Genomic DNA, 12,971 nt, shown 5'->3' on the forward strand with positions numbered 1-12,971 from the left:
CAGTCACAGCATCGGCGGAATGCTTATTCTGGAGGAGCTCTGGAACTATTTGTTTACAGGGAACTCCGATTGGACTTTGCTAACCTTGGCCTCATACATTAGGTGGTCCATTCAATCACAGTGTCCCTCGTTAGATTGCTGAATTAAAAACAGGCCTGAATGACAACTTTGATGTGAGCACGAACTAAACCAGTGCAGCTGGAAATGGGTTCGACAGCTGCACAGAGATTTTCCACATATTTGGTCATGACAGGTTGCATTCTTTTGTAACGTGTTTAACCAGTAAGTTTCATAACGTACCACACAGGACGTAATATCTGCGCCTTATTATGGGATTAGGAGGCAGACAAATCTGGATGAGTTGTGGTGAAATCTGGTGTGACTACTGTAGGTTGATAACTCATCATGTGTGTATTTGTTTGCTATTCTATTCTTTATTTTTGACATTTTTGATGATTCTGTAAATTGGGTCTGTTTGTCTGCAACCCTATTAACGTGTTGAATCTCATTGAGACTTTCCTGGTTAAATGAGGATTATAAATAAATAAAATGTGATTTTCTTTTGAAAAATTGAGGAATAAATGAAGTCAAAGAAAACATGAGCATATTTTAAAAGTGCAGCTCAGGTCAAACCTGGAGAAAATGATGGTACTTAAACAGTCCTGATGCTTAAGAATATCAGTTTGAAGGGTTTCAAGTAAAATATTAACAATAATAATAACCTGTCAGAACCAGAATTGTTATTATCATTATTTGTGTTGCATTCATTATGTTGCCTTGTCCAAACCTGACGCGCTAATCTAATCTGAAGAAGCAGAGACAAAGGAAAAAAATCCAAAAAAACACTTTTTTTCTTTATTAGTCCCAACCCACAGGTGAGGTTGACAGGAGCTAATGTATCACACTTAAGATTTGAAATGCAAAACATGCCTTTTCCATCTTTTTTTTTAGACCTGGAAGGAGACTGTGACTCACAAAATCAGTTAATTATCCCTTCAATGAATGTTTCATAACCCTTTTCTAAAGGTCAATCACAATGACTTCCTTTGCACTCCCTAAATCAAACTGATGTTCTTTATATAACCCATTATCAGAAATCCCAATTTGCCTCAAAGGATGGAACGATTCCCAACAAGGGCGAGGAATAACTACATATAAAACCATTTTAGCAAAGCAAAATATATGCGGCAAGAAACATGATTCTATTATCACCTCATTTGACCTCATTTCGCAACTATTGATTATTTTCTCAAGTCCATAAAATATCCAAATATGTTAGAAAATGTCGATTGGTGTTTTCCCAAATCTGGAAATGATGATGTTCTCAAATGTCTTGTTTTATCTACAAACCAAAATGAGTCAGTTTTCAATGATTTCTTTGTTATATGGAGCAAAAGGAACCAGAAAACATTCACATTTAAGAAGCTGATAAATGTGAGAAGTTGTTTTAATTATTAATAAAAGCAATTCATTTAGAAAAATCGATTCATAATCAACAGTACAAGTGCTTTACCTTATATTCACAGTACTACATTTTGCCATTTACAGTACAAGGACACATACAAATGCACCCCGACTTGAGGAGGCTGGGACTGAACCCCAGAATCTCCGGTTAGAATAAGATATTATATTCACAGTCTTCCCACAGAAAGACATTTTTATCACATAAAATGTTATTAATTTGCTCTTCCGAACAGTTTTTTTTAGTCCATAAATCTTGATCTTCATCAAATGAGTGCAAAGTAAGTTACTCTATTAACTTGACTTAGATTCATTTGATTATTTCTAATCTAAATACATGCATGCATGAAGCCTGGGGCCACACAGTGTCTACTTCAGAAAGGTTAATGCAACAGCATTTGCAGGCTGCAGCGTCAGCATATTCAAACACTCAAATGAGCAGTTCCCATTCAACCTGGCAATAATGTGTAAGATATAGTATGCTCCTTCAGCTGACTTCGTGCAGTACGATGTAATCTGATCCAACTGACCAAACAGAACGGCGATGACAGGAATTACGACTGTGCAGAAAAAACTAAAACAATCTTGAGAGTGGCAGCAGCAAAATGTCTCTTCAGATATTCTTCTTCTACAACATGTTCTGCCTCTCAGGGCCCTCTTATATGATTTAATTTCATGGGACATTTCATGCCCCATTCCAGGAGAAAGGAAATTAAAAATAAAGAAGAGCAACTTAAGCTGAGACCTGAATTACTGGGTCCTACGTGGAATAATATACTTTCTCCGCACGGACTTTAAATATTAACAGCAAACCCTAACGTCAAACATTCCATCAGTGCCGAGAAGCTGAGGCTCCATAACAAACTGAGACTGGGGGAGAGAGAATAACAGCATACCATCAACGTTGATGTCACCTTGACAGATACAGTATTTTCTCATATGCTAGACACGTCTATAGAGAAGACTGGGAACAACCAAAATGATCTATTATTGATAGATTAGATTAATATATATAGATAGATATAAAGATGACAGACAGACAGACAGATAGAAGTAATCCAATTGTTCACATGTGTCCACTTGTAAGTTGTATGTTTGTGTTGCACTGGCTTCCCTCTGCCACAGTTGAGAGGAGTTGAAACGTGTTACACACAGGAGAAAAAGTGCAGGGTTGGTCGAGAAGTCTGGCACTGAACACACTCCTCTGCCGGGTGAACGAGTTGTGCAGCGGGTGGTGGACATTGTCCAGAGACAGATGATGAAGACTATGTCTCTGCAGGTCTGAGCCAGCCCTTCTCACCAATCTGTTCAGTCACGTTGTGTCAACTTAGTTTCCTATTCAGCTTCAACTGTAACGTTTCTCAGTACCGTTTTCTTGATACAAATCTGAAATGCCAGATGAGGTGGTGTGTTCTAATTGTGCACAAAAACAAAAATATGTTGATCTTCGTGTGGATGAGAATATAGAGCTATCCATCCATCCATCCATCCATCATCTTCTACCTCTTTATCCTCCACATGAGGGTCACGGGGGGTGCTGTGCCTATCTGACATAGGCGATAGGCAGGGTACACCCAGGACAGTTCAATAAAGTGTGATATTTAAACTAAATTCTAACACTAATAGCCGCTTTAAAGACACCTCACAAGAAGCAACAGTAAGGGAAAGCAGTAAATAAGGTGGTCTTTGTGAACAGAAACCATGTACCATTATCCCTCATCTGAATCTGTGTGCAGCTGACAGACACATTCAGCATTGTGTGAACTCATTTGACATCGGTGTGAATGTAACAAACATTTGTTAGTGTTTAAAAAATGATGCACTACAGTTTTAACACCAGCAATGTGCTTCATCAGGGCTGTCAAAAGCCTGATGGGAACATAAGAGAGACACAAGCAACATTGTACCTCGCAGCAAGGACATGGTGCTCAGTACTGAACGTGAACAGGCAGGAATCTGATTACAGAACATGGTTTTGGTCACTTGTGTGTCGTTAAATTAATGCACTGGACTGAAAAGTGTAAGTCAGCAGTATAAAATCTGAAGCTTACGAGGACCGAGTAACCCGACACAACTCTCAGCCAACTCTGTCAGAATCAGACTCTCTGCCGATTTCCTCATGATTTGGCTTCACCCTCCCTGTGGTTTCTACCCTCACAAACAACCTGCGACAGTAAATCAGTGTTGGAGCTCTGCAGACGTGGGAATGACAGCACACCGGGATCGTCTCTCTCTCTATTTCAGTCCCGCAGCGAGAAGGAACTGTAGCACCGTGCACACATGCACACAAACACGCACCTGTCTTTGTTTTCGTTGTGAGATCACCCGACCCCTCAACCTTACTTGGGGAAATTATAGCTGCATATTTTTTTTGGCTATGACAATGTTCTCATTTTTGTCACTTTGTAACAGCGTTTTGCAAATGAAAGATGTGTTATTACAATCATTATTAATAATAAACTAAATAGCTAACCATGATGTAAAGGATTCTAAACCTAAGACCAAATCTTCCCCGTCATGGAAGCCTTAGAAGTTGTGAGGATTTATGATGTTCTCAAGATGGTTTTGCAGACATTTATCCTCATAATTTTATAAAGACACACTAACTCGCTGAGGTTTGCACAGCTATTATTCTGACGACATTGCACTGGACATCCTGAACAAAACATTGTCCCTAACCATAACCAACTAATACCTTAACCCAACGAAAATTCCCCAGTTCATCAATCCAATCCACCTTGCGCTGTACACAGACACAAGGACAAAAACAAAAGTTGAAACGATCAAACTGAGTTAAAAGCCAAAGAGGAAAATGTCTTAAATGACTTAAAAACAGGGGGCCTTCCTGCCTCATTCCACAGTGTCAGGGCAGCGGGTTAGGGCTAAACTTCCTCTGTCTTATGGATGACTAACAATGACTGACCTGCCGACCTGAGAGAGTGTGAGGGACTGGAGGTCTGAAGCAGGTCAGAGAGATACTGTGGGGCAAGACCATGAAGACATTTAAAACCAAACATGATTCGTTTTCGGATTGATTTTAAAAGATTTAAAAAAAGTAATGTGATCTTGTTTTCAAGATTCAAGAATTTTTATTGTCATTATGAGGACATAATGACATTTTTGCAAGCGTTGTGAACCAATTGTAGTCGCACAAGGCCCGTACACTCTGCAAGAAATGTGTACTTCTTCACGAGGTGGCAAGATCAAGAACCAAGTTAGTTCTGGCCAGGACATCTCATACTTCACAAGAAACTCAAGTGCATAACTCATGGGAAGTCATCATAGGGAATGACATGTCCACATTAACCACGCCCACTTCAAATTTCTGACCATCCACACAATAGTTGCCGTACACCACACAAGACAAAACTTCTGCCCAGATGATGTGTCAAGACTAAGCTGCAAGAACTCTCAATTCTCATTCTTTTCTTGCAGCTCTGGGAGACAGAAGTCATTTATCTCTTCTTGTTGAGTATGTACAGACCAAAAGGTCGTAAAGAGGTAACAAATTCAAGCACACATGCACGCACATGCACACAAGGTAAACAGAGTGTCTTCCCATGTATAGCTTACAATTTTAAATCAAATACCAAGTTCTCCTCCAGATGAGTGCCGTTTGAGGTGTTGATTGCACATGTTGTTCCATCAAACTGCTGCACACATCTCTGCAAAACCTATTATAATTACACAGTTTATGGATTTATTCTCACTCTTATTTGAATGTGATACATGTTGCCTTTGTAGTCAAGTGGAGGCAAACAAAAACACTGTATAATCAATCGTCATTTCATAATGTCTTGATTTATAGCTTTCCAGGTAGAAGTCAAACTGCTTAGTGCAACTTTAGAGCAGCGTAGCACGTCTCAGTGTATGATATAATTATCTAACATTCAAGGTGAGCAGCAGGTTCCCATCCCTTGACTCATAAATTCATCACTCCGTGCTGGTTCCAGGTTTGAGAGCGATGGCACGCAACCACACGACGAGTGAACTAGAGCTGCTACTGGATGATCAGCGCCTCTGCACACATACCTCCTATGTGACCGCCCCTCCCTTTCTCTCTTGGCCTCAGGCTAGTCATGTCTTCTCATGCACACTGGCATGTCAGACTGACAAATTATGCAGCAATAACAACTATTTGCAGTGAGTACACAGCCTCTGACTAAGGATGTATGGTATGTCTACTTTTTTTTTTTTTAATTAAAATAAATTAGGAAATACACAGCACAGTGGCTCTAACAAAACAGGCAGGTTTTTTTTATTGCCAATTTTCAGTTACAATAAAATACAGATTTTACTACAATAAAGCACACCTTCAGTGTGTTTGTTGTTTGAATATTGGCTGAATTCCAAGCCACAGCTAGGGTGTGCATTACATAACTTATGAGACAGAGCAGAACTACTCCCTGAGAAGCTTGAGAAGCAGCGGAGGCAGCGGGTGAAGCCAAGTATCTGCCTCTGAAGTTCACCTTCACCGCACTGCCATCTTGTGACTATGACCCAACTCTATTTTTTCACTGGAGCCTTCACGACACTGTTAGTCAACTCGCGCCATTCAGTCGTAAAATGTGGAAACAGTGTTTCCGCGATGTGTGTACAGGTGAGTTCAGTGCTGGAGAATATGGAAAAAAAACTTAGGAAGAAGAAACATTTCAAAACAGTGGATTATGATAAATATGACGATACACTTCTGTTAAAATGCTCTTAAGGGAAAGTCGAGGAAACCAGGTAATTGTGGTTTTAGAGTGTTTTAGAGAGAAAACTCAAAAACATTTCACACAAGGTGAAACATTATCCAGTTATATCGTTAAGTGTTTGCACAATGCATAAACACAATAGATATAATGAACTTTTATTTACAATTAAAACGTTTTTATTTAGTGCCGTTTTGTGGAGTTGAGCTCACTTTCATTTTGTTGTGTGAATGTTTTCATGTTTTCAGATCTCACCATTTACTCTAACGCGGTATTTGATTTTATAACTGTTGATCCAACAGCTTCAAAAAAATGTTTTGCTTTTTGACACATCTTTAGGAATGTTTGAAATAAGAGACATCTGCACACAAGCTGAGGCTATCAAACATTTTAATTACCCACACCAGGTGTGCGGACACTCATTTCCTGACTCTCGTCTCCTCCGTCCAGCACCTGGTGCTTAATAAAGCTGGATGTGTGGGCCTTCACTGGACTGAGTAAGACAGTCGTGATGCTCACAATCGAGGGGAGGCCACAGAGTCCGCAGTGAAAAAGCTACAGCACCAGCGACTGTACTACAGCAGGAGTAAAGTAGCATCACTACTGTATTGTGATTACAGGTGTGTTCACACTCCACCACCGCCTCTCATTAGATATGGTTATACAGCAGGCAGTTAATCAAGAGTTGGACAACCATGAATGCACAGTGAAATCTAAATTGCTGTAACCACTCATTTATTATATACGGGAGTGTTGCAGTTCAGTGATCAGGATTGTTTTCTTTCTGGTTATTTCATCCATTTACAACGTCGTCATGTGAAATGATACATGATGACAGAACTGTCACAGAAATGCAGCTCGAGCCTTGAACTTTCTTCTTTTGTGGCTTCTTCACTCGAGAATATAATGGATTTCCGAGGGACGTTCTTAGGCAACGTGTCATCATGTTCCCTGGCCTTATGTCCCTCAGCACGATGAAATGGTTCGCAGCTCCAATGTCATATCTTTAAAATGCTGTTCAAAGCTTTGAGTTCATCAGTGGACAGAGGACAAAGGTTGTAGCCTCTCAGCTCGGGGTTCCCTGCAAACAAACACAGACACGTCAGGGTTTCCTCACAGAGCAGTCCTGGGACTATAAATGTCCTGAATGGTAGCAATTCATGTGTTTCCACTTACAGTGTATGTGATTGGGACTGAGGCCTTCTTCCGGAAATAACAATGTTACCAGAGGAATAATTACTGAATTGTAACCTCTCCCTGATCTGACTGAACACAGACTGGACGCAGTTCCCACTCCCTCTTCCAACAACTGGACCACTGGGAGATTTTTAGACTTTAACATCAAATTACTTCGCAGATTGCTTTTCTTTGCAAACATAAGTTATTGAGGCGCAGGCATTTCTTCGAGGGATACTGCAGAGATATTTCCCAAGAGTAGTCTGTGTTTACATATATTTTGTTTGTCTAAACTTTCATGGCTTGCAAAAGCCAAATGTTAAAAGCTTAACAGCTCTGTTGACAGAAATGTTTGGAAAGATTTACTGGCAAACACATCTAATGATTCCTTAGCGACTGCCCATAAAATGCTTTATTTATAACCAATGACACAATTTACTCTCCAGAACTTAATGTCCTAAACTAATATTTTGTAAGATAATGTTTTCACAATGAGGGTGCCATTATTATTTCTTTTTATTTGAATACAGTGAGCGATGGAGTTCCAAACGTCAGCACCCCCATCTACAGCCTTAAAGATGACGATTAAGAAATACTGTTTCAGCTAAAATATTGTGAAGTAAACTTCAGATCATGATTATTTAGGATTTAATCAAAGCTACAACTAAACGGTGAACTGAGATTTGTTGGAATGAAACATTAAAATGCCATTCACAACCTTTGGAGTGTGCTGCATTTGTCTGACCACACACAGTGCTCAGACAAAGTGGACCTACTATTTAAAAACAGTTGGTGCTGAATAAGAAAATGAAAAAGTGTTGTCAAACAAATGCAGCACAGACCAAGTCTCAATGGGCTTTCTTTGCATGGCAGACATTTTGACAGGTCACAGCAGGAAAAGAACACAACTGCAAAGTATCAATTTAATGATGGCTGAGTCAGTGTCAGGGCGCACACTGACTACTTGAACTGAAGAATCAGCGCAAATGTGATCAGTAACACCTGTGTGTACCTTTCCTGCTAAAACATGTCAAAACTCTGATGAGAAAAAGAGCCTATGGCTTGCATGAGCCCCTATTAAAACGCTCATGCTGACCGAACATGTACACCTATTTGTTTTGTTTGTGTTTCCAAAATAAAAGTTTAAAGCTTGCATAATTGCAATGGCTTCCATTTCATAGCTTTGCCCTTCAGTTACAGCTAATGTGATCAATGAATGATCCATTTAGAAGGGTTCATTGGCAGAATATAAAGCCATACAGTATTTTTACATATAGGGATGTCCTGATCCCGATCTCAAGTACTGGATCCGAGCCAACATGGGCAACTGATTACAAACACCCCATCCACTTCTTTCCAATTTTTTTAGCTTTTTAATGTGAATATTTTTCTGATTTCATTGCTCCATTTGACAAAGAAATCATTAAAACTGAAAGATTATGGTTTGTAGGCAAAACAAGACATTTGCAAACACATTTTTTCCGAGGTTTGGGAATCACCGGTCAACATTTTTCCACATTTCCAGTAGGGATGTCCCGATACGATACTGATATTGCAGCCTTGAGTATTGGCCAATACCGATCCGATACAATATCAGCATGAATCATACATACTTTAATTACTTATTTTGTAGTGTGAAATGTTAGAACAGGCTTGATCGAGTGATATTACTTAAACAAAGAACAATAGTCAGCAACAGTAGGTATGAGGAAAAACTGACCCATTTATTATTAACCAATGGGTTGCATATTAGATTTCTTTGCCATGTTAATTTCATAAAGTCTATGGTTAATTTCATTGGGAGGAAAGTATCAAGTGCCAATGGGAGTGTGTTTAGAGCACCCGTGTTTCACAGGTAACAGCGTGTTTTCAGAGAACACCCCCTTGTTTTCACTATTTTGGATTAGCCCAACCCACACATGGTGAGTGACTGTCCCGCAGGTAAACCCTGAGCCCAAGGACCGGCCCAGCAAAAACTTAGCTCCGTCAGTGGAGCTTCAGGACACTCAGAAAGCTCTTGGCATGGCTAGTTTTTGGGGTATAATTAACAAACGGAGGCTGTTGAAAGTTGTCAGGTGGCGCTAGTTTATGAAATAATGTTGTTTTAGCAGCTCGCCTCAGGATGAGCTGGCATGGTGCTAACGGCTAGCTCGGGCTCACTGTGAGACTTCGTAGCCTCTGATTTCAGAGGTTAAAGAAAAAAGTTTAACCACTGAAATAGTAGTAGCACACACACGCTGTTGTTGTGATCATGAGGGCTCTACAGGCATCCAACACGCAGAGGCCACGTGATCACAGCAGGCGCTACTGGATAGAAGTGCTGGTGCGGAATGGACTGCTTGTATCGGATCGCTTATATCGGAGATTTTAGAGGCGGTCCGATTTAATCCGATACTCGTTTTGTGGCTGATATCGGACCTATTATCCGATATCAATATCGGATCGGTTCATACATTTTCCAGACACTTTATGAACCAAACAAACACTCAAAAGTAATCGACAGATTCATGAATGAGGAAATAATTCTTAGTTGCAGCTCTACAGTGTAGATTCTTATTCATCCAGGTATTTGATGTCCAAAAGACATTTGTGTTCTTTGTTTAGAACACAGTGCAGTGACTGAGCACTGCCCACTTTTCAGAAGTTACATTTTCTTGGGTTTCACCACAAACCTTTTAAACCTTCTAAACTAAAATACCTTCTAAAACTTAAATACTTCAAGTCCAGTTGCCTCTGACTCAAACTGACCAAGCAGGGCGTGCATTTTGTATTTTGAAGAAGAAGCTTATTACAAAATGATGAAATCCTTTCTGGTATGTGAAGGTCACTGTAGTTTCCTGATGCACTTTTTGAAAGTGAGTCCTGTCTACAGTCTCACATTTAAAAACCATTAGATATGACTAACAGTTACTAAATGGACCTTTAAACAAACGGCAGTTTCTGATTTCTTCCTGTCACCAGCTCCTAACATACAGCCACAGGAGTATCAATCTCTTCTTTTAATTCTCAGTGAAATAAAAAGCACATATGCATATTTACAAAACATTATAACTTGTTCTTTTACTGTACATTAACACATTGTAGGTGGTCAACATGATGCTCTCCATACCTTGCATCTCATTGAGACGATTGACCTTTGCTTTCAGTCCTTTGCGTACATCATTTATCTCCTTTTCGAGCTGCTCCTGGTCTATGATGAACAACGACAAAAAACTGTTTATGAGGATCAATATTAACCATGTAGATTATCCCAGCTGAATGCACAAGTTTGAGATGATTTCATGTTTTGCTTATGTATGGAAAAAGTGAATTCAACTCCTGCAGTATGAGTCTTTCAATATATTATTTTCAGCGTTTGAAATCCTTTATTTTAATTTACAAATAAGACATTCAATTAAAACAACTTATCTCATTGAATTAACAATGAAGTACATATGGCATATTATCCTTTCAGTGGTCAAACACAAAATTCAAGTTTATGAGCATTTGCACATGGTGTGGTTACTAGGTAATGACGTTTCATAATTTGGCTCAGTTGTGAATTGTGTGGGTGAAACAAATAAATTGATATTTCAAGACAAATTTAGTGGTGGTCTTTACCTTTCTCAATCATCTCTTTCGTCTTTGATTTGGGAAATTTGATGAACATGTTTCCAAAGCAAACCTTCACTTTTTCTGAAACAAACAGCAGTGGTTAAGAATAATATAATGATCAATGTGTTTAAAAGCACTACTGCAATTACACATTTCTACCATATCAACATATCATAATGCTATGCATTATGCCAATTACTGTGTTAACATAACCAACGCCAAGGGATGTCTGTGAGTTGCACTGAAATTGTGGCAAGAAAAACTGTGATGAGCCGTTACTCACCCGAATCAGGTATTTCAGTTTTTAGCGCATTGAGTGCTTCTCTGTTCCTGTTTCTCTTTGAGTCCAGGTCAACTATCTGAAAAAGACAGAGGATGTCAGTGTTTTATTGTATGAACAAAATAGGGGCTGATGGACCAAGGGAGGGATAGACATAAGAGAAGAGCAAGCAACAGAACAAGAAAGTAAATGGGAGCTAGTGAGGCAAAGAGCACAGCAAACAGCAATGGTGCAAAACTGTTGTTATAGATCAGGGTCTCTATTATGTCAACAATACCCTGAACATTATCTATAAACATCACAAAGGAGGTACAGTTGCAATATCTATATACTTTTTAATTATAAAATCAAACATTAGGATTGATGAGTAAAATGTAAATCATAGTCATGTTTTGTGTCAAGTATTTTTTTCAAAAGGGTCATTGTATATTATAATCATTGTCTATTATGGTTGTGATACGAGTGAACATGAAAACAGAAAAGATGTATATATTACAGATTAACTCTATAGTTATCTATGAGACTATAGCATGTCAGTGGACTAACTAGCCATGTCCCTATTGTATTGACTGTTTTAATATAATGAAATATATAAATAATAAAGTAAATTGTAGTGCAGGTATCTGCATCAGCCCCAACATTAAAATGGCATACTCATCACCTTCATTCTGAAACATTAATTATGTGTCCAAAAAACATCAATATTTTTGTGGTTGCAGTTGTTTTTCATTGAGTTGTTACACACAAAGATCATCATGAGAGCAAGTTACCAATTTTAAAGTTGAGGCTCATCCGTGAACTGTATAATTCTGTTTTTGAGATTATTGCAGTTTTTTTCTGGTCATTGTAAAATTACTTAGATACATTTAGTCTAGTGGCAGGAGAAAAGCACCAGGTGTCCCCGATAATCAATCATTGACATACCAATCAAGCTCAATATTGACACCTGAGTTTTCCCGGCTGTGACATAAAAGAAGTACATTTCCGGGGTACATTAATACATTTCAGGCGACAATTTTAATAGCAGCTTTTTATAAAATGGCAGTAAACCACATAACATGTGGTTTGATATGATATAATAGCTATGATAGCTTAGCTGCTAACCCTCTCAGACGTAGTTATGTCAGTTAGAAAGTGTGTATCCACACTACCAGGTTCACCTGAACTGTGTATATTACAAACAGCTGATTGTTACCAAATAACTTTGTTATAGCTTACCTGTTGTTTAGAGGTGAGAACATCCTCCGCTGCTTCTTCAACTTCTGTCAAATACTGCAAAACACGCTGCGAAACAGCGTCCATGTTTGGTGGATGTGTGACTACAAAAATACGTCCGGTCAGAAACAAGGACGCTTTTTTCTTTCCCCCGCCCTTCCTCACCCAAGAGGAAGCGGACCCGCCCCCACCCTGTCTCTGATTGGAACAGGTTTACACATAAAGACAGATGATTGGACAGAATTAACAAATAACATAATGCCAGGTCAATCATGAATATTAGAAAAAAACATTTTAATTTTCATATGTCTAATGAAAAAAAGAGGAAGCAACATTTAAAATAAGAGGATAATAAATAGATAATAGTATAAATAATGAAATGAAAATATACATCTAGTCAACTATGGATGTTGCTTTGGAAGTGTTATTGACATACATGATCATTTATAACAAAAACTGTGCTAAATGCATGTACTATACTTTATGGAAGCCCCTTTCTGCCACTTGAATTAGTAAGTTATATATCTCATACTAATGTATATCTTTACTTT

The 12,971-nt window shown here is 38.7% G+C and overlaps 1 protein-coding gene across 1 annotated transcript; it reads right to left on the reverse strand.

Annotated features, from left to right (window-relative positions):
- Positions 1–6,528: 6,528 nt before the first annotated feature.
- On the reverse strand, positions 6,529–12,558 carry pdrg1 (p53 and DNA-damage regulated 1). The gene is made up of 5 exons (XM_058630573.1): positions 12,424–12,558; positions 11,209–11,284; positions 10,932–11,006; positions 10,441–10,521; positions 6,529–7,236 (listed from the first exon to the last, which is right to left on the reverse strand). The coding sequence occupies exons 1-5, from the start codon at positions 12,505–12,507 to the stop codon at positions 7,154–7,156; spliced, it is 399 nt and encodes a 132-aa protein (XP_058486556.1). The 5' UTR covers positions 12,508–12,558; the 3' UTR covers positions 6,529–7,153.
- Positions 12,559–12,971: the final 413 nt, after the last annotated feature.

This window comes from Solea solea, chromosome 6 (assembly GCF_958295425.1).
Source record: "Solea solea chromosome 6, fSolSol10.1, whole genome shotgun sequence".
Lineage (NCBI taxonomy): Eukaryota > Metazoa > Chordata > Actinopteri > Pleuronectiformes > Soleidae > Solea > Solea solea.